Source organism: Suricata suricatta, chromosome 14, assembly GCF_006229205.1.
Source record: "Suricata suricatta isolate VVHF042 chromosome 14, meerkat_22Aug2017_6uvM2_HiC, whole genome shotgun sequence".
NCBI lineage: Eukaryota > Metazoa > Chordata > Mammalia > Carnivora > Herpestidae > Suricata > Suricata suricatta.
Genome location: NC_043713.1, coordinates 60,947,538 through 60,970,245, shown reverse-complemented (window position 1 = coordinate 60,970,245; position 22,708 = coordinate 60,947,538). Strand labels below are relative to the sequence as shown.

Below are 22,708 nucleotides of genomic sequence, written 5' to 3'. Positions count from 1 at the left end.
TCTATCTTATTCCACAGAAGGAACACTTAGGCATCCAGTGGGGGCTCCTTAATTATTATAGCTTTTAACAGTTAAAACTCAGAGCAACATTTTGCCAGCAAATCTATAAAATGAGAAACATCTCATTCCAAAAAACCTCTATCAGCATCTTATCCCTTTTAAACAGATGTTCAAGAAGCAAAATGGGAAGTAAAATACCTTTTATTTTTTAAAAATGCTAGGCAATTTCTTCAGTTCAAATTTGGCATAATTTAAATAAAAGTGATAAAATGCTAAAAACAAATTAAAGCAAGTAATCAAATAAAATAATGCATTTTACTTGAAAAGAAGGATGCTTGATGCTTGGGGTCACTCTGGGAGCCTAACTTTATTTACTTTGGGGGGCAGAGGAGGTGCAGAGAAAGAGGGAGAGAGGATCTGAAGCAAGCTCAGTGCTGAGAGAGCAGAACCCAGTGTAGGACTTAAACTCACAAACTGTGAGACCATGACCCAAACTGAGGTTGGTGGCTTAAAAAATTAGCCAGCCAGGCGCCCTTGGTGCTTAATTTTAATATTAAATCATTAGACTGTAAGTCTTTGTAGGTTTGTAAAGCATACAAAAAGTACATCTGAAATTAAACTTGTACAGAATTAAAGTGTTGCTCAAAAACGTCCCTTAGTAAGTAACATTATAGTCTTATTCCTCCTTAGAATTTAACCACATTGATTTCTGACCTATTAATGGTCCAGCTTGGGGGTAAACTATAAAAGAAAAACTCAAAAATATGTCCTAGATAAAGCCAATGCACCTTCTTTTAAAATTTCTGTGATTATAAAACAAAAAAGTGTCTGGAGTAATTCAAACCTAGCACCAAGGTATCAACATATAGTTCTGATGTTTCACAGTTAAAGGTTTTGTTTCTAAACGCTTAAGCATTTTCATCCGTCGACTGTTCCAAAGGCTGCAGTCCGAGAGTTCTTAAAATGAAGCAGGGAGTGCAAAAACCTTGAGTAGTGTGCAAAATTGAGTGTACGTGTATCTTTGGAGAGGGGGGAAAGTCACGACTACCCCGAGATTCTCGAAGTCTGTGGTCCAAAAAATGTTTAAAAAAACAATAAAATACTCTGCTTTAGTAGGAAAACCCAATAGATAACATGATGAAAGGCAAAAAAGCGTGCATTTTAACTATGCAGTGACCGTTAAACATGTTTAAAACGCATCCCCGCATTCAGTGACCCAGATCTTGACACTAGCCTACCGTTCAGAATGCTTTCTGGAAAATAATTTGGTTCAGAATGGGGTGAAACGGATTCAGTCTCCCTTCGCCGCACCACCTCCCCCCGCCCTCCCCCGCTTCGATGGTTCCCGAGCGAACAAGCCCCTGCCATTCTCGACCCTCCTCCGCAGGCGGATTGGGCTGTGCGCCCGAGGACGCGGGCGCTCGCATACCTGGGCGCAGGCTCGATTAGAGTGGTGGTGTCCAGGTAGTGGATCTTGTAGAACTCCAGCAAGGCCGGCAAGTGGTCGAACTCCTGGTCCCCAATCTTAAAACGGCGGTTGGGCAGAGAGTTGATGATGTAGTGGGAGACCCGCGAGTTCTCGGACACGGACAGCACATAATCCCCAGGGCAGGTGGAGGAGTCGCGAACTAGGAACATACCGTGGCGCTGGCCCTGGAGCCGGGTCTGCGCCTCCTGGCGAGACACCGGCCCCATGTACCAGGCGGAGCGGTCTGAGGAGTCGAACCTGGCGGAGGACATGGTGTCGGGCCGGGGCTTTGCGGCGGGTCGAGGCGGCGGCTGCTCTTTTCTGTTCTGGATGTCTCTGCCCGACAGACGGCTTTGCGGCCAAAGAAGGGCCTCTTGGCACACCTCGAGGCGCGCTTAGAGGGCCGAGCCACCTTCCTCTCGGCTCCGGGCCCGCAGCATCCTCCGCCGCCGCCCGCCCGCCTGCTCCGGGGCCGCCTCACGGAGGGAGCCGGCCCGGGGAATGCGGAGCAGAGGCCGAGGTCGGGGAGGGTGAAACCGAACCGCAGCGGAGGCCGCCCCGGGGTTCTAGGACTGCCCCGGACTACTGGGGTGCCTCCAGTCACTCCTGGCCTGGAACGCGCCGACTCCGCGCCCCGCACGGCTCTGCGCCGAAACCCGCTGCCACGCAAAGAACCGGAATCCCAAGAGCGTCGCGCCTCCGGGGCGGTTTTGCTGAGGCCGTTCCCAAGAGCCACAGCAACAAAATGGCGGACGCAGGAGAAGCGGTCGGCCACCTCCCCCTCCGCTCACCTCGTTCCCACTGCGCACGCGCGGGCTCTGGCTTCCCAGCTGCCACCCGAGGCCTCCCGGTATCGTCGCCTGGCGCAGCCAATCAGGAGCACGGTCGTGATGGTCGGGGCGTGCGCCCCTCGCGGCCGCTCCCGCGTTCCGGGAGGAGGCGGGAGAAGCAGGGAAGAAGCTGGGGAGGCTGGGGAGGTGGAGGAGTCGGAGGAGGCGACGGCGGCGGCGGCGGCCACTCCCTTCTTCCTGGGCTGCGGTGCGCCGCCAGGGGCGCTGCCGCTGCCGGCTCTCCCGGCCCTGGCAGGAAAACAACTGGATCCGAGAGGGAGCGGCATTTCGAAAACCTACTCCAGGAACAAAGCATAACGTACATGTCGAATCTCTGGCCATGGAGGTGTGGCACTGAGCTGACCTGGCTGGCCAAGGGGCTCTGGGGGACCCGCGCTGAAGGAGACCGACGGGCGGACAGGCCCAATGGGTCCAAGTGGCTCTGAAAGGAGATTGGCCGCGGGGGCTGAGTGACTAGCAGATAGGGACGAGGTGACATCGACCCGAGGTGGCCTGATAGGTTAAGGGATCCGGAGTGGCCTGGAGACTCGACAGGCACGAAGGGGGGAGGCGGTTGTGGAGGTTATATTAAAGAGAGTAAATGGTCTAGGAGGTCCATAGTCTGGTGCAGGCTGGCCATCATTAGTGCTTAACTGATGCAAGTAAAATGCAAAGGCCTTCGGGCGTGGCCTGAAGACCTTGTCTGTTCTGGATTCTGCAGCCTCTCTGAATTAATCTCCCAGTCCTTGGGCTGGCCGACTCCAGCCTGGACCTCCTAGCTTATTTCCCCCGCCCCGCTCTAGAATAAAATTTTAAGAGAACTGGGATCTTGTCTGTCTTGTTCACTTCTGGACCTACCTAGCCCAAAGTCTGGACCTGAGCTGATGCTCAAATATTTGTTGAATCAATGACTATTGAGAAAAACCACCAGGTTTCTGGTGCCCGATTATGGGTAGCACCACCCCTGGAACTGGACAGACAAGAAAGCATCCAAAAAGGGAGACGCAGGCAATACAAACCCATACTTAGATCCCTTTGTCAATGGAATTTCGTTTTGGCATTTTGCACCCCTAAAGTTGAACATATACTGGATTCTAGGGTGATCTTAGAGTAGCTAAAGGGAAATGTTAAGGTCTAGTGCCTTTTGTGACATAGCATAAGCAGGTTTTCATCTTACCCCACGGATAATGTCATGTCTCAGGTATAATTTGAATAGCACAAAATTTGAAGATGACTGGGGATTAAAATCCTCCTTTGACTAGCTGGGTGACCTTGGGCCAATTACTTAATCATTCCATGATTCTACGGAATCAAAATCTCCATTTGATTTTCTAGCTACCCTTTCTTACCAGATTTTACTACTTCATCATCAGCCACTCCTTGCCCAGCCTTCATTTGGATTCTACCCTTACTTTGAAACTGACCTTTGGAAATCATCACTGATCTCCACTGACCCTAGCATTTTCTTTGATCTACCTAGCCCTATGTGTCTGTACTGAAAATCTGTGGAAAGAATCCTTTTTTATTTTATTTTATTTCTTTAAGCTTCTGAGTCACTAATACAATTTCTTCTATTTCTTCAAATATACTTGCTTGGTTTTTGTTTTGTTTTGTTTTTTAACTCAGAACCCTGAGATGAAGACCTGAGCTGGAGATCAAGCGTCGGGTACTGAGCCACTCAGGTGCCCCTCTTGGTCTTTTTTTTTAAACATCACAATAAGATTTTTTATTTGTCAACATTAAATGTCTGAATTTTAAACAGACTGGTGGCTCATATTCATCAGCTTGTTCAACTTTAGCACCAGTCTCATCCCCAGTAGCTTTTCTAGAACTACTACCTTCACCATGAAGCTCCATGAGCTTTCCCAATTCAAACTTGGGCTTCTTGAGCATTTTTACTTTCTAACGAAGACATCATGGAGTGGATAAATAGATTGACAAGCCTTCTGTATGTCTTTTCCAATGCTGTCTGGAATCAATTTATTGACCACTTCTTTCAAGTCATTTGTCTGTACCTCTTGGGTCATGATTTCTGTCATCTTTTTCTGAATTTGGTTGACCTGTTGGTGCTGAGCATAAGAGGTCTTCCGAATTTGATTGTTGTGTTTTTTAGTAAAACCGACACAAGAGAGATGAAGCAAATACCCTTCGGTAGTCTTGACGTCCACATGAGCCTCAATCATGGTCTGCCATTTTTTGACCATGGAGCACATTTTGTCCTGGGTAAGATACATGCCATGAAAATTAGGCAGTTTTTGCCCTGAACATCTTCAGGAATCAGCTTGAATTTCCTAAATGCAACTTCATCATTCTGCAGATCAGCAAGGCTTACTTCAGTCGACCCTTGAGGCCATCAGATACGATTTTGGTTCCTTGAGTTCTTGTGACTAGTGTTTTCACAATATTTCTTATATTAAACATTGCCAGTGCCTTTACATGATACCAATCTTTCTTTGAAAATGGATCAACCACTTTCTTCTTAGCTCCCTTTTTGCCACCTTTCCTAGGGTGCTTATTCTTGCTGACCGCAGTGGTGCTGCTGAGGGAGCCAAAGGCCCTCTTGGTCTTTTTTGATAGCAGTTTTGTCTCCAGCTTCTACGTGCGGAAGCTCAGTGCTTAATTGCTCTACTGCCTCTCCTTTGGTAGGCTAATGATGAAGGGTTTAGTAATCATCTATTGGTGACTTGGAAGCACATATATTCTAAAAGTAGAACAGAATCTGACAACACCCTATAATTTCTATGCAAACATTATGACCACAGCCTAAATTCTTAGCACTTTCCATTGTGATTGTGTATAAACATCTCTCACGTCCTAATCAGAACATCTTGGAGGTCTACTTTACTATTATTTTTTTTATTCCCAGTAACCAGCACATAACATATACTTAAATGGTTCTTGAATATAGGTGGATAACAATGAGAAGAAGCCAGAGAAAAGATTTATTGTAGTAAAGGTAAGGAGATTTTTGTCACTATTTCCTGTTACCTAACATGATAAATGTATTTAAAATAGATCTTTGGACCTGAGGTTTATTTAGCCCTATATCTACCCTTGTGTTTAATCTATTTGGATTAAATTGTGCCTTTCAGCTTCCCTTTTTCTGTCAATAGCATCAGTGTTTTCCTAATGTGAAGACTCAAATCTGAGTCATCTTTTACTTAACTAAAGAACTCAAAAATACCTAATTTATTTAGTGCTTCCCAATTCACAAAACTTCACATAATACATGGTTTTACTCCAACCAAAGTCCCAGGAAGTCCTTTTTTATAGATGATCCAGAAGCTCAGAGAGGTTGACTTGCTGACATAAATTATTATAAATTATATAATTTGCAAGAGGCAGAGCTAGCACTGTTGATCCAGGTCTCCTGATTCAAAGTTAGTCTCAATTTATTGTTATATAACTGCATATAATTTAGTCCATTTTTTTGTTTTGCTGATCAGGAAACTGAGGTCTTCCAAAGTAAATTTTAGCACCAGGAAGGAATATCAACCTTATTATAGAGAGGAGTGGTTGGACTTGTTCCCCTTTTGGATTTCAGATACCACTATCATCCAGCTGCCATAGTGCCATGATCCCCTCTTGACAAATTCATGTTAAAGATGGATCAAAATGCCTCTCCTTTTGCTTCAAAATAGTCCCCTGGGGGAATGGAGTTTGGACCAGATAAGGGTGGGAAACAAGAATGTCCTTGTATTGGTAAATGTTGAAGTTAAGTGACATGTGTGTTTGGGGCAGGATGGGGAGGGTGACATATAGTATATTCTACTTTTTTATATGTTTGGAATTTTTCACAATAAAAATTTTAAAGTCCTTTACTTCCCCTTAGTACAGCCGAGATAAGCTTTAAAAAAATTTCAGGGTTGCCTGGGTGGCTTGGTCAGTTGGGCATCCGACTTTGGCTCAGGTTCTCATGGTTTGTGGGTTTGAGCCCCACGTTGGGTTCTGTGCTGACAGCTCTGAGCCTGGAGCCTGCTTTGGATTCTGTGTCTCCCTCTTTCCGCCCCTGCCCTCCGTGCCCTGCTAGTGCTCTCTCTCTGAAAAATAAACATTAAAATTTTTTATTTATTTTATTTAAAAAAATTTTTAATGTTTATTTAATTTTGAGACAGATACAGAGTGTGAACAAGGGAGGGGCAGAGAGAGAGGGAGACACAGAATCTGAAACAGGCTCCGGGCTCTGAGCTAGCTGTCAGCACAGAGCCCAACATGGGTTTCGAACCCATGAACCATGAGATCATGACCTGAGCTGAAGTCAGACACTTAACCAACTGAGCCACCCAGGCACCCCAATTTTTTTTAATTCCATAAAATGTTTCTAGATGCTAAGATATAACAAAATGGAAGTTAGTGGAGAAGCAACAAGGAAGCAGTAAGAAAAATAAGGAGGGGTTGCTTTAACATAAAGATTTGTGATTCTGCCTAAGCTTGCTCATTCCAAGGGTTTCCATTTGGCATTATACTTAGATTTTTCTTCTAAGATAATTAGACTCTAGTCTCAAAGGATTGACAAAGCTTTTCAAGTACCTTGTCCAGATCCTTTACTTCCTAGCCCTGAGGCTGCCTCTGTACAAAGGGCACAGTCTTGGACAACATAATATTGACTTTGTTCTCTCCTATCTGGGCAGGTCCAGTCCTGGTGATGGTTAATGACAGGCAGTCTTCCTATGTTGCTGCCTTACTGAGGACATGAGAAGAGTAAGCGTCTGTCCCTTCCTCCTGCCCTTGATTCTTTTCTAGCAATGATTTTGAGTAGAAGAGGCTTGACCATGTAGGTGTGCATACTTGATGTATATTTACCTCACTGACTTGATAAGGTCTCAGATGCTTTTTCCACAAGGATTGCTTGACCTGTTGAGTTTCTACTCCATTTCTTAACATAATTTTTTGAGATCTTTTCCTCCTATGCAATAAGTTTTCTCTTATCAATTGTTCTTAGTCACTATTCCTCCGTTCCTCCGTGTTTTACATATATTTCTTTTTCCTTTTTTTTTTTTTTTTTTTTTGGAGAGAAAGCACAAGTAGGGGAGAGGGGTAGAGGGGGAAGAGAGAGAGGGGAGAGAGAGAGATAGACAGAGAATCTTAAGCAGGCTCCACACTCAGCGTGAAGCCTGACACAGGGCTCAATCCCATAACCCTGGGATCATGACTTGAGCTGAAATCAAGAGTGGGACACTCAACTGATTGTGCCACCCAGGCCACTCTACATATATTTCCAAGTTTGTCTCCCTAAAACAAAAAAGGAGCTTGTTGATGATTTATGTTTTTCTCCTCCTATTACTTTCTTACTATAATACTAATAATGTTTATATCTCCTTCACAAATTTCCATACCAAGCTATTTAAAATATCAATGTAATAATCACTTCTTTCACAGGGTGATATCTTTGAACTAGGCTTAATTACATATCCAGAAGCTCTACTGGCCACTATACAAAGCACTGGCCCACTTTATTCTAGTGTGGTTTTTTTTTTTAAGTTTTCTTTTCCTTTTTTTTTTTTTAATCTCTACATTTAACATGAGGCTCAAACTCATAACCCTGAGATGAAGGGTTGCATGCTCTTCTGACTGAGCCAGCCAGGTGCCCTTTTCTAGCATTTTCAAGTGTAGTCATGTTCTCCTTGCCATTTTCTAACGTAGTTGTAATTGCTTTGTCACCACTTTTATATAAAGTCCACTTTCTTGTCACTTAGCTACTTGTGGGCTGGAAGGCAAATTTTCTTGTTTCTTGTGGATGTTAGAACATTCTGGAATGTCATTAGTAAAATTCTGAGCAGTACGATCCTTCCACTAGAGGACATTGATTCTCTTTCACACTTAGCACAAAGAAATCAGTTCTATTCAATTCTTTACACTGGGGGGGTGTCACCAAATTTTTCTTTAAATGGTCAGATAGTAAATATTTTAGGCTTTGCAGGCCAAGAGGAAAAGCAATATTATGTAGGTACTTGTGTAACAAGAGGAAAAAAATTTCCCACAAATGTTTTAAGTGAAATCCAAAATATGATAGCAATTGAGTATAACTTCTTTATAATCCAGGTATGCTAATAAGAAGAATGGAATTCTTTTGTTTGGGATTATATTTTGCTTAATTAGGCTCAAAGTTAGTGTTCCCAATCATCAAATATTGAGCTATTAGTGCTGATCTGTAATAAGACTATATATTTCATCTTGGAAAATGTCTCCATCTAGATGGTACTGCCAGTACCGCTGTTAATCCATGAGCATGATTTTAATTATATTTATTGTTGGAAGACATATCTAGGATTCTGTTAGATTCTCCTGATGTTTGTCATTTAGCTTATTGTTACGTTACAGATTAGTCATTTCTTTTTTTTTAATGTTTATTTTTGAGACAGAGAAAAACAAAGCATGAGTGGGGGAGGGGCAGAGAGAGGGAGACACAGAATCCAAAGCAGGCTCCAGGCTCTGAGCTGTCAGCACAGAGCCCAACGCGGGGCTCAGACTCATGAACCGTGAGATCATGACCTGAGCCAAAGCCAGACGCTTAACCTACTGAGCCTCCCAGGCTCCCTTGGATTAGTCATTTCCATTTGAAGGTTAGGTGGAAGCTTCTCGGTTGCACAATGAAGTGGATTTTGAAATATGGAAATTTCCATTGCACTTGACATCAAGGTCTGGCGATATTGCTTCTTGTTCTAATTTTTGACCTTATAGGAAGTGTATAAAGCTGTTTTACATTATTTGTGGTCCAAAACATTGTCAAAATGACTTTGTTATGGTATACATTTCACGTATAAGGACTGCTTTGCTCTGTAATTTTAGGTTGAATTCATGGAGAAACACTATCAAGCCTGTAGCAAAAGCTAATTTCCAATTCTTCAGTAATGATGGTTTGGAATGGTTCTCTGTTCTGAAAATTTCAGTCTTGGCTCTAAGCTGAAAAGAACTGCAGTAAAATGTGACTACTGCTAAGCCACCAAAATGCTGTGCAGTAGGGCAAGTTGGTTCCACTTCCATCTTGGACAAAACTTCATAGACCTGATGATGGTTAGATATAATAGCCTGCCCCTCAGGCCGACACTTCAAAATAAGCAGGTGAGCCTCTTTCACTTTATTTAATTAATTAATTAATTAATTTATTTATTTATTTATTTTAATGTTTATTTTGAGAGAGAGTGGAGAACGGGCAGAGAGTGAGGGGGAGAGAAAGGATTCCAAGCAGGCTCTGTGCTGTCAGTGCAGAGCCGATGGGGGGCTCAGACTCATGAACTGTGAGATCATGACCTGAGCCGAAATCAAGAGTCAGACATTTAACCAACTGAGCCACTTAGGGCCTCTGAGCCTCTTTCACTTTAAATATGGGCTGCATGGACTGCCTCTGAGCTGAGCTCTGGGGTGGGTAAGTCTAAGCCTACAGGCCCTTTAAGAGCTGTCTCTTGGGGGCGCCTGGGTGGCTCAGTCGGTTAAGCGTCCGGCTTTGGCTCAGGTCATGATCTCACAGTTCGTGGGTTTGAGCCCCGCGTCAGACTCTGTGCTGACAGCAAAGCTCAGAGTCTGGAGCCTGCTTCAGATTCTGTGTCCCCCTCTTTCTGACCCTCCCCTGCTTGCACTGTCTCTCTCTGTCTCTCAAAAATAAATTTAAAAACATAAAAAGAGCTGTCTCTCAGATCACTACAATTTTGTGGGTCTGAGGATATGAGACACGCTGGTTTTCAAAGTTTTGGGGGCTTTCAAGTTTTGGGGGCTTGCCTCTCAGGTGCAAGTACTAAAAGTTGAGGTACCTGACATGGGGCTCCTCAGGGAAAAGCTATGGGATTTGTGTTTTCTCCTGGTTGTGGCTTGCTCCACTGGGAGCAGGGTTTATGATGAAATTGTTTCTCGGCTTCTTCTACCCACTTCAGTGTGTTTTTCTTTTCATTTGCCTCAAATTTAGCTGTCATTCAACCGGCCTTTAGATTTCTTAAAGAAGAAATTGTTTCATATGTTGCTGTTGACTCGGTATGTCTGTGAGAGGCGGGTTCAGGATCTTCCTGTACCACCATCTTGAACCAGAACCTGTCTTGGTTTTAATTGACTATTGATGATGCTACCAGTGTCTTCTAATCTTTGAGCAACTGTTCTCATTGAATGACTAAGAGCTAAAATGAGTGTCTTTTCTCTGGACACATTTCTTTGCCTGCTACAATGAAACACAATTTATTTAGCTTCAGTAAACAGCTTTCTTTGGCTAACAAATGAGCCACTTGGAAACCTACTTTCCTTGCAACTTCATTTACATTTATTTTTGTGAAGAAATTCTGATGAGAAAATCCTCAAATTTTCTGACTGTTGTTTTCCTGTGAGTTGGGGGCACTGTGATGAGTGCTTAGTGTAAGGAGACATACGTTGCATTCTCTTAGCACAGATACAGAATTACAGTTGCCATTTAATTCATTAACAAAAATCTACCCTCCACTTTACCCTGGAAATGTGGTATTCAGGATCTGCCTTTCTTCTTTTCACAATGGATGTACACCAGCAGTAAAAACATCAAATGCTGTGCTACAATGTCAACACATGGCATTCGGAACTGTTAAACTATAACTGCATCATGGCAATTTGTAGGGCACCGAGCTGAGCAGTGGTGCAAAGGGCTAAGAGTGCCTTTTAGTCTCTATCCCAACAATTCAACTCTGGTGTTGTAGTAGGAAAGCAGCCATGAGCAACATGGAGGTTTATTCCAGTGGGTCTGAGTATAGATTTATCTCAGTAAAACTTTATGGACCCTGAGATTTCAATTTCACGTAACCTTCATGTGTCATGAAACATCCTTCTTTTGTCCTCCCACCCCCCACCACCATTTAAAGATGTAAAACCATTCTTTGGCCAAAGGCCATACAAAAATCCAGTGGGCTACATTTGGCCCATTGGACATTGTTTGCCATCTTCCATATGGAACATGTGTATCTTTGTCCTGTTCCCAGTGGGACCCAGGATTTTTTAGGTAACTGGCACAACTTCTGTAGGTCTTCTCTCCCCTGAAAAAGGCCCCTCATTACAACCTCACACCCCTGATAAAAAAAAAGTCAGTGTGTGTTTGCATCTTACTCTGTCTCTACATCTGGCCAGCCCCCTATTTCATAGCATTCAGTTCCAGACGCCCTGGCACATGGTCCATGGTTACATCCCACAGCACCATCAACATTTAACCAGATGGAGATCCTTCATCTAGAGACAGTATTCCATCCATAATGAGGTTTTGAGCCACCAGAGTTAGGTTCTGGAACATAGAGCAGAAACCAAAAAGAACCCACATTCACAACACAAAAGCTGCAGTTGACCCTTGAACAACATGGGTTTGAACTGCAGGGATATGCTTACACATACATGGATCTTTGTCAAAAAATACAGTACAGTACAGTATTTAGAAATGTTAAGATTTCTTAATAACATTTTTTAGCTTCCTTTGTTGCAAGAATACAGTAAATAATATATATAACATACAAAATGCACGTTAATTGACTGTTATTCATAAGGCTTCTGGTCAACAGTAGCTATTAGTAGTTAAGTTTTCAGGGAGTCAACAGTTATGTGTGAATTTTTGAGTGCACAGGATTTTCTACTAACTCCCGCATTGTTCAAGGGTAACTGTACTTCTCTGATCCCTTGTTTCAACTGAGACAGACATAAAGCAGTGATGCTTAAACCTTGCTGAACATTGGTTCACCTGGGCAGCATAAAAACAAACAAACAAACAAACAAAAGACAACACCCCCCCCCCCCCGCAACACTCAGGCCCCATCTCAAGAGACTCATTTAATTAACCTGGAGAGACCTGAGTTATGTTTTTAAAAAAACAAACAGGTAATGCATCCATATGGTTCATATAAAAAAAATGATACTGTACCATCTATCTTGGAGGCCTCTGTAGTTTACTACTTTTATTTGCTTTTTGTGTATTATACAGTGATTTATTATGCAATTAAAGGAAACACTATGTCTACTCTTCTGCATCTGGTTTTTTACAAAGTTAATGTATCTTGGAAACATTTCCATATCAGTATGTAGAGGTGTTCCTTGTTGTTTGTTTTTACATTTGCAAACTATTCCACCATGAAGATATACCATAGATTATTTAACCTATCTCTGTAGATGGACATTCAAATTATTCCCAAGTTCTTGGTATAAACAGTACCTCAGTGTATAACTTTGTATCCATATAATTTCATAGGAATACAAGTGTCTTACTTTGGGCTGCCATAATAAACTACCAAAGACTGACCAAATGGCTTAATGTATAGAAATTTATTTCTCCTAGTTCTGGTAGCTGGGAAGTCCAAGGTCAAGACATCCACAGATCCAGGTTCTGGTGAGAGCCCACTTCCTAGTTCCTGTGTCCTCATGTGGCAGAAGGAAGGAATGTGGGAGCTCTCTGGGGTCTTTTTGATAAAGGCACTAATTCCATTCATAAGGGCTCCACCTTCATGACCTAATCACCTCTCATAGGCTCCACTTCCTAATACCATCACATTAGGGATTAGATTTCAGTATATGTATTTTGAGGGGGCATTAAACACTCAAATCTGTAAGAGTAGGTATTTCTTTCTTTTTTTTTTAATTTTTTTAATGTTTTATTTATTTTTGATACAGAGAGAGACAGAGCATGAGAGGGGGAGAGGCAGAGAGAGAAGGAGACAGAACCGGAAGCAGGCTCCAGGCTCTGAGCTAGCTGTCAGCACAGAGCCTGACGTGGGGCTCGAACCCACGAACGTGAGATTTGACCTGAGCCGAAGCCGGAGACTTAACCGACTGAGCCACCCAGGCACCCCATAAGTAGGTATTTCTTTAGAATGCGAATTCCCAAAAGTGGGATGGTGGATTAAAGGATAAATGCCCATCTGTACTCATGGTCAAATATCCCTTCCTGAACATCATACCAATTTGTCCTTCAGCAATAACATAAAAGAATGCCTTTTCCCCCACAGCCTCATTAACAGTGTATTAGACTAGGCTGGGCTCATGCAGCAGTGACTTAACACCACAAAGTTTGTTTCCGACTTATATGCAGACAGGGCAGTGTTCCTTTGTGCAGCAATTCAGCAATCCAGGTTCGTGGAAACTCCACCATCCTGAGGCTTCACCAAGTGGAAAAAACCCTTGACCTTCTCCCTCGGTAGCTGAATTTTAGAACTGGAGAGTTTCGTTCATTTAAGAACACCAGCTATTAAATGCTTCAGCCCAGAGAATGTATGGTAATTCTGTTTGCAGAATTATGAATCAGAATGAGTTACATGCCAAGCCCCAATGAAATGGCACCAGGGAATTGCATCCCCCATATCCTCAGGAGTAGAGGAGAATATTGTTGAAATAATATGTCCAATTAAAAAAATTATTATTTATTTCAAAGTTAAAATTAAGTTCTTAAAAATTTTTTAATGTTAATTTATTTTTGAGAGAGAGACAGAGCATGAACAGGGGAGGGGCAGAGAGAGAAGCGAAGCAGGCTTCAGGCTCTGAGCTGACAGCACAGAGCCAGATGTGGGGCTCGAACTCACAAACTGTGAGATCATAACCTGAGCCAAAGTCAGATGCTTAACCAACTGAGCACCCAGGTGCCCCTAAAATTTAGTTTTAACATACAGTAGTTTAAGCATCTGACTCTTGATTTTGGCTAAAGTCATGATGTCACAGTTCATGAGTTCAAGCCCCATGTTGGGCTCTGCACTCACAGTGTGGAGGCTGCTTGGGGTTTTCTCTGCTCTTCCCTGTTCTCTTGCTCTCTCAAAAATAAATAGGGGTGCCTGAGTGGCTCAGTCAGTTAAGCGCCCTACTTCAGCTCAGGTCATGATCTTGCAGTTCATGAGTTCGAGCCCTGCATCGGGCTTGCTGCTGTCAGCGCAGAGCCAACTTCACATCTTCTGTTCCCCTCACTCTCTGCCCCTCCCCCACTTCCACATGAGCTCTCTCTCTCTCAAAAAATAAACAACATTAAAATAAATAAATAAACACTTTAAAAAAAGCCTCTTGTGGTTTGTTTCCCTCTCTCTTCTTCCTCTGCCCCCCCATATGTTCATCTGTTTATGTTTCTTAAATTCCACATATGAGAGAAATCATATGGTATTTGTCTTTCTCTGTCTAACTTATTTTGCTTAGCATAAAACATAGCTCTACCCACATTGTTCCAAATGGCAAGATTTCATTCTTTTTGATGGCCACGTAATATTCCATTGTCTATATATCCCACCTATTCTTTATCCATTCATTAGTTGATGGTATAAATCTGACTTTTAGATCCTTGCCGAATTATAAGAATGAGATTGATCATCTTCACATATATTTAAGGACCATCATTAATAGTTTTCAAAACCCCCGCTAATCCTAATGTACCAACAGACTTGCACCTCCTGGGACTTTCCTACTTAGTTTCAATTTTACATCTGAAAGAAACATCTTATCCCCTGTGTGTTTCATAGGGACAGTGGTGACTGACCCTGTAAGAACTTGACCTATAGCTGGGGTCCCTCCTTTTCAGTAATACTAATAATTTGATTCTCATTATAAAATAAATTTCAATTAATAATCATGGCATTCATGCCATAGAGCTTACATATCAGCACAGGAGGCTGGATGGTTATTCTGTAACAGAGTCAGAACTAAAAATCTTTGCCTAAATACAAGACTCACTGCCTACATGTGAGGAGTCTTGAGTCAACCATCGTTATTTGAGGAAGTACCTTATTTTTTAATGTTTTTTTAAATTTATTTTTTAGAGACAGAGACAGAGTGAGCAGAGGAGGATCAGAGAGAGAGGGAGACACAGAATCTGAAGCAGGCTCCAGGCTCTGAGCTAGCTGTCAGCACGGAGCCTGATGCAGGGCTCAAACCCATGAACTGTGAGATCATGATCTGAGCCGAAGTCGGACGCTTAACCGACTGAGCCACCCAGGCGCCCCTGAGGAAGCACCTTATAACTGCTCTTCACTGTACTCTCATCTCTGTAAGGATAAAATCTCCTGTGAATAATGTAGACAGAAGATAGGAGCCTTCAATCCCAAATTCCCCTTTCCTAAAATAAGACTAAAATCTCAAAAGCTGCTATAAAATCACAATTATTTCCCATGTAGTTCCCTGTTTCCACATTTTTATTTTATTTCCGACCCATCATAATAATGGCTACTCTAGCCATCTTTGCTTCTGAAAAAGAACACTTTATATTTGTGTAAACCCCCAGATCACCTAGGATTCTTCCACTCCATTCCTCACGCAAAGCCTATTCAAAAAGCAGTTTACAGGGGTGCCTGGGTGGCTCAATAGGTTGAGCATCTGATTTTGGCTCAGGTCCTGATCTCATGATTTGTGAGTTCAAGCCCTGTGTCAGGCTCTGTGCTGACGGCTCAGAGCCTGGAGCCTGCTTCAGATTCTGTTTCTCCCTCTCTCTCTCTCCCTCAAAAATAAATAAACACTTAAAAAAAGCAGTCTATACCTCCTGGGGTTAGGCAATCCAATTGATCAGTCCATACCTTGCAACATTAGAGCAACTCAAGGATCTTAAAAAAATTTACTCACCACAGATTCATGGCATAACCATCTTAGCAAGGCAAAGTTTTGCGCTGTAATAATTAGGAAATCTGATTGAAAATAATTTAAGCAGTTAAGGGCATTTGTCATTTCCCACAACACAAAGTCTGTAGTAGGGCAGCTCAAGATGCAGGATACCCAGGGGCGCTTGGGTGGCTCAGTCGGTTAAGCGTCCGACTTTGGCTCAGGTCATGATCTCATGGTTCGTGGGTTCGAGCACCATGTCTGGCTCTATGTTGACAGCTAGCTCAGAGCCTGGAGCCTGTCTTTGGATTCTGTGTCTCCCTCTTTCTCTGACCTTCCGCTGCTTGCACTGTCTCTCTCTGTCTCTCAAAAATAAGTTTAAAAAAAAGATTAAAAAAAAAAAAAGATGCAGGATATCCAGACCTGAGGTCTGCTTCTCTGTGATTTTTTTGGTTCTGACCACCTTCAGATTTTGGCTTCTTTTTCTGGCTGGTGTCCGAATGTCTGCAATCACCCCAGGACTCACATCCAGTCATGACAGTGCCCAGTGGAAGAAGGAATTTCTGTTGTTCCTTTTTCTTTTTTTTAGTAAGCTCCCCACTCAATGTGGGTGAACTTGAACTCATAACTCTGAGATCAAGAGTCTGAGGCTCTACCAATGGAGCCACCCAGGCGAACCTCATTTTCCTTTTTTTTTTTTTTAAACAGAGGGTTTTTTTATTGAGGGGCACCTGGGTGGCTCAGTCAGTTAAGCAATGGACTTGATCTCAGTCAGTTCAGGTCTTGATCTCAGGGTCATGACTTCAAGGCTTGCATTGGGCTTGATGCTGGGCATGGAGCCTCATACTACAATAAATTCCAAATGGAATCAAGACAACTACGAGCACTGCGGGAGTGATCCTAGCAGTTGTCTTTGAAAATCTGAAGAATTTGGGGAAACCCTGGTCTCCATCAAGATGGTCCTCCGGAGGTTCTAACAGGTGACTCTCACAGATTACTGGCGCCATTTTCAGGGTGGCAGAAAAGACAAAAGTGCCTCTCCGGCTCCCAAAACCTAGATGTCCTTGGAGTGTCTTTTGCTCTTAGCCAGCCCCCGAGGCAGCCAGCGATTAGGCCCAATGTGTCCGTGTCCCAGGAGCTCTGGGGGGGGAGGGATATCCCGGACAAGCCCCCATTATATTGTACCCAGATTTAAAAATCGCCCCCCAAAACCAGAGACCGCCAGGGAGGCTGAATCACGCATGCGAAAGCAAAGGGCTTTATTACGAATTTAGACCCAGCCAGCCTAAACTCGGGCTCACAGACTTCAACAACACACTGGATCCATGTGGAGTGAGCCTCGTGTTCCTTTTTAAGAGCAAAGAGCACTTCCTCCAGAAACCTTTCAAGAGATCCCCCTTCCCATCCCTATCCCACTGGGTCACATGTCCATTCCTAAAGCAAGCACCAGCAAAAATGGGGAGAGCCATGCCTGAATTAGACCAAACAGGACTGTGGGTTTGTCATGGGGAAGAAGAAAACATGACTTCTAGGTGGCCATTCAAGCAAATATGGACTAAAACCTCTCCTTACTGGAATTCAGAAAAAGCAGCCCTTTCTAAGATCCTGAGATAATGGACATTTACGTGATGAATAAACTCAGCACACATGATGTGTGTGGGTGTTTGTGGTGATGCTGTCTAAGGAAAGAATAAGAACTAAGCCATCATCAGATTTTAACCTGGCTCAATAGCATTCCTACAGAGAGAGACTAGGGTTTTCACTTATGATGAGAATTTCATGTTTTTCCCTGAGTTTTATTGAGATATAATTGACATGTAACATTGTATTAGCTTTAGGTGTACAGCATGATTACATACATATATATATCGTAAAATGGTTAACCCAAGTTAACATCCATCACCTCACGGAGTTATGTTTCTCTTGTGATGAGAACTTTAAAGATTTACTTTCAAATATACAATACAGTATTGTTAACTGTAGTCACCATTCTAATATTTATTTATTTTGGGGGGGCACATGCAGGGGAGGGACAGAGAGAAGGGGACAGAGAATCTGAAGTGGGCTCTGTGCTGACAGGCTAACAGCAGTAAGCTGATGTGGGGCTCAAACTCATGAACAGTGAGATCATGACCTGAGCTGAAGTTAGATGCTCAACCATCTAAGACGCTCAACCGACTGAGTCACCCAGATACTCCTGTAGTCACTATTCTTCTTCTTCTTCTTCTTCTTCTTCTTCTTCTTCTTCTTTTCTTCTTCTTCTTAATGTTTATTTATTTTTGAGAGAGAGAGAGAGAGAGAGGGAGGGAAGGAGGAGTAGAGAGAGACAGGAAGACAGAATCCAAAGCAGGCTCCAGGCTCTGAGCTGTCAGCACAGAGCTCGACGTGGGGCTCAAATTTACAAACCACAAGATCATGACCTGAGTAGAAGTGGGACTCTTAACTGACTGAGCTACCCAGGTGCCCCTTGAGTACTCTTTTTAAAGTTTTATTCTTCTTATTATTAAGATTTTATTCTTTATTTTAAAGTAATTTCTATACCCAATCCTGCAGCTCAAACTCACAATCCTGAGATCAAGAGTGCACTCCTTTTCAACTAAACCAGCGGGGCACTCCTGTTGAGTAGTTTTTCACTACTTCTTGGCCAAGAATTTCACTTTCTTGCTCTCTGTCCCTTCCTCTTTAGTTTTTTTTAAACCATCCATTCAGCAAAAACCTACTGCCTATTCTGTTCCCATCTTCACAGAGCTTACATTCCAGTTCAAATTATTTGACGATTATATTTCTTGTAAGTAAATACTTATGAATTTCTTTCTCAATTTTAAAAAGTTTTTATATAAGGAATCTCTACACCCAATGTGGGGCTCGAACTCATGACTTTGAGATCAAGAGTCACATGTTCCTCCAATGGAGCCAGCCAGGCACCTCTGGATTTCCTTCTCATTTTAAAATTCTTTGTGATTTTGGTTAGCATCCTCATGACACTAGCCACCTCTGAGTCTGGGGACTCAGAAGCCACCATATTTGGTGCCATGGAGGTTTGTCATGTGCTGCCTCAGCAGGCCAACTGGCTTCCCTAAATGACACTTCTGTCATAACCACAATGGGAGCCAACAAAGGGTTTTAAGTGGTGGAATGACATGACCAGCATTATTAGCCAGTTTCAGAAAACAGAAACTTGAAAACAAAACACATTAAAAAAAAAAAAAGTCAAATCAACCCATAGCAGAACTTGATTTTAAGTTAATTTTTAACTGGCCTGCAGGCACTGTTGTTCTCAAATGTTTTTCTCTGGTCTTAGTGGGTACTGTAACCCCTTTAAATGCTGCCTCTGTGGGGGATAAGCAGTTTCCTGTACACTTGTAATGACTTGCTTCATCCCTGCTCTCAGCCTACTTTCCAGTTGAGTCCTGCCTAGACTTTTTGGGTCATTCTTCTGGTACAATTTTAAGTGGAAAAATCAATGTCAAGTCAGCTTTGCTTCCAGTTTTCCTCTGATCCGAGCCCATTCTAGCATCCAGACTTCTGCCTTGTGACTCTGGTCCAGGAACCAGACCATCGCCTTAGGCCATAGGCTAGAGTTCTGACTTCTAATTTACCTCTGCCCCAGGACAGAGGCCTGCTTTGGAACTCTAGTGACATCGTGGTTGCTGCCAAGCAGACTTGAAACCTATAGGGAGCTGCAGGGCTAGAAATGCCACTATTCTGGGGTTTTTGTTTGGTTTTTAGATCTGTGAAATGTGTTAATTGCCCGATCCTTCTGAGTCCCCTGTCTCACTCAGCTGGGTCTTTCACAGTCCTTCCCTTGATAATCTACCTCTTCCATCCTCTGTCTCAGCTCCCACCTATTTCAGCCTCATGCAGAAAATTAAGGTTGCCAGATGGCAGCTCCCTCCCAGCTGTGTGGGGCTGTGTCTACACATCAATTAACATACTGAAGTTCCAACCCACAGTGACAGATGTGACAGAATGTGACAATATTTGGAGATAGGGCCTGTAGAGATCATTAGGGTGGGCCCTAATCTAATAACGACTGGCATCCTTCAAAAGAGGGTTAATTTGGATACAAAGTGGTGGACAGAGGGAAGATGATGTGTAGATACAGGGGGAATGTCATGTGAGCATGAAGACCGCCACCTATATGTGAAGGAGAGAGGCCTGGGGTAGAGCTTTTCCTTACCACACTAAGAAGGAACCAATGCTATCAACACCTTGACTTTGAACTTGTAGTTTCCAGAACAGAGAGCACATTTATGTCGCTTAAGCCACCAATTTGTGATTCTTGGTTATGGCAGCCCAAGCACACTAATACAGTGTCTATGTCTATATTCTTTCTTCTTTTTCTGGGAAGAAGTGTCTCTTCTCTGGTCTGTGGTTGACCTTTCCTCTGTCTCTCCTCATCTCTCTCTCTTTTTTTTTTTTTTTTTAATTTTTAAGACACAGATTCAGTGCAAGCAGAGGAGGGTCAGAGAGAGAGGGAGATACAGAATCCGAAGACAGGCTCCAGGCTCTGAGCTAGCTGTCAGCACAGAGCCCGACGTGGGGCTTGAACTCATGAACTGTGAGATCATGACCTGAGTCGAAGTCGGATGCATAACCTACTGAGCCACCCAGGCGCCCCTCTCCTCATCAGTTTCTCCTTAGCCTTCACATAAGGTCCAGACTCTCCCATGATTCTGTTTTCCGCCCCCTTCCTAGTTTACCACCCCAACTATGTTTAAGAGAGTAATCTCCTCCTTTGCTGTCTATTCATTTTGTAGCCCTTATAATCTGGGTTCCACCCAAGCCACTCCAGTATTTAAGGACACTGATCATTCCTTCCTTGGAACTCAGCCTTTGCTTTCTTTTTTTTTTTTTCCAAAGTTTTATTTTTTATTTATTTTGTGAGAGAGAGAGAGAGAGAGAGAGAGAGAGAGAGAGAGAGAAAGGGAGAGAGGGAGAGATAGAGATGTGGGAGGGGTAAGAGGGAGAGGGAGAGAATCCCAAGCAGGCTGTGCATTGTCAGCACAGAGCCCGATGCGTGGCTTGAATTCATGAACTGTTGATAACATGACCTGAGCTGAAACCAAGAGTCAGACGCTTAACTGACTGAGCCACCCAGGCACTCTATCTGCCTTTGCTTTCTGATCACTTTTCTCTTTCCACCTTTCAAAAAAAATGTTTGGCTTGTTTATTTATTTATTTATTGAGAGAGAAAGAGAGAACAAGTGAGCATGTGATCTGGGGAGGTGCAGGGACAGGGATTCTCCCAAGCAGGCTCCACACTGTCAGTGGGAACCTCACAACTCTGAGATCATGACCTGAGCTGGAATCAGAGGTTGAAGGTTTAACCAACTGAGCCACCCAGGTGCCCCTTGAGCTGGGGTCTTCTCGAGGCTTCTGGCCTCCAGTGTTAGTATTTCCAGGATTCAGGTGCAGCTCCCTCTCACTCCCTCCGGGGCACTCTCCTTCACCTACTCGGCATCAATTACCACCTATGCTCTGACAACTCCCCAAATCCTTCCCACTTCTCCCCCAAGCCCCAGACCTGCATGGTGAATTCCAGCATACTAGTTGTTTTCCTATTTGTGTATCATCTTCTCTCCCATGAGAATGTAAGTTCCCTAAGAATAGGGGTCTTGGCCTGTTTTGTGCACAACCATTGGCTCGGCACCTGCAATCTGTCTGGATGTCCCACAGCTCTTAAATTGAACATGTGCCTCTGCCCATAACCCCAGATTTGCTTGTGTTACCTTCAACGCCTCCCTCACTGGCAAATCCATCACTAAAGCCTGCCCTGCCTAAGCCCACCCACCCACTTCCCTGTCATGCTCTGGTGTGGGTCCTCTCTCCAGTTCCTGCTGAACCATTACAAGTTTCTTCTCTTTAGCCTGTTCCCATCTTGATCTTCTCACTGACATAGGGTGATTTCCCCCCACCTCCGTGCGGTATACACATTGATTTGCTTTTTCACAAAATTAGGCATAGTGCCTAATGAATTTTATGTCCATTCTTCCCCACAATGTAAATCTCCCATTATCCTATATGCTCTGAAAACTTTTCATAACTGCAACTTTCTACTGCAGCTGGGGGTGAGCAACAATTTAGTCTATCATTTCCTTAGCGAAGTTGTTTCCAGGCTTTTTTGCTCTTATAAGCAATGCTGTGACGCATCTATATGGTCCTTTCAAAATGCAAATCTGGTCATGTGACTCTCTTGGTTAGAATCTGACAGTGCCTCCCTGTCAAGGAAGGTCAGTGACTCTGACTGCTGTGTACTCTGGTCCATAAGGCCTTTCACTTAGGACCTGCCTACCTTCCTCATGTCCCCTCCCACCCACAACCCAAACTCTAGCTTTTCCTTTACTTGTAGCTCCCAAATGTGAGCCACCTTGGTTTCTTCGCTTTGCTTCTGTGTAACATGTCTCCCTTGTTGTCCCAGAAAAGTCTGCTGCTCATGTTCAGATCCTCATCATTCCTTATCTATAATGATGCCCCAAGATAATATCCAATAAAACCAGAGTGGTCTTTGGGATGCAGGCAGCCAGTCCACTGATAGGTTAAGATTTTCAAGATGGTCAAGTCCAGCCTCCAGGTGCCTCCTCAGAGTTTTCAAATCTAGAAGTGATTCCTGCACCTGTGGTCAGATTCGTGAAGGTGGAGGCAGAGGCAGGAGAGCAGAGTCAAGGTTAGGCTGTCCGCTCTCCTTTATCTGGTGAACTACAATGTTTAGAGGGCCCAGGAACCCTGACAGGACCCACTTGCAGAACAGAGGGGCCAGCCATCCGTCATTCTCCCATCCCTAGGAGTACTTTGTGGCAGTCTAAGTGGGATGGCCAACTGTTAGCCTATGGGCGAAGGGCAGCCCACCATGTTTTGTACCTTCCATGAACTAAGTGATTTTTACGTTTTTAAGTGATTGGGGAGGGAAAAAAAGGAAAAT

The 22,708-nt window shown here is 43.4% G+C and overlaps 1 protein-coding gene, 1 long non-coding RNA gene and 1 pseudogene across 2 annotated transcripts in view; 1 reads left to right on the top strand and 2 right to left on the bottom strand.

Annotated features, from left to right (window-relative positions):
* The window catches only part of CRKL (CRK like proto-oncogene, adaptor protein), a 33,861-nt gene extending 31,580 nt beyond the window's left edge, over window positions 1-2,281 (bottom strand). The window contains exon 1 of the mRNA XM_029922600.1: window positions 1,430-2,281. Within this exon, the coding sequence (XP_029778460.1) occupies window positions 1,430-1,740 (311 nt within the window). The 5' untranslated portion in view covers window positions 1,741-2,281. The remainder of the gene's footprint in view (window positions 1-1,429) is intronic.
* Window positions 1,864-4,971, bottom strand: LOC115277456 (annotated as a pseudogene).
* Window positions 4,972-5,034: 63 nt separating this feature from the next.
* LOC115278434 lies at window positions 5,035-10,777 on the top strand. The gene is made up of 4 exons (XR_003902888.1): window positions 5,035-5,254; window positions 6,930-6,999; window positions 9,189-9,360; window positions 10,199-10,777. It is a non-coding gene; the product is annotated as an uncharacterized LOC115278434 (long non-coding RNA).
* Window positions 10,778-22,708: the final 11,931 nt, after the last annotated feature.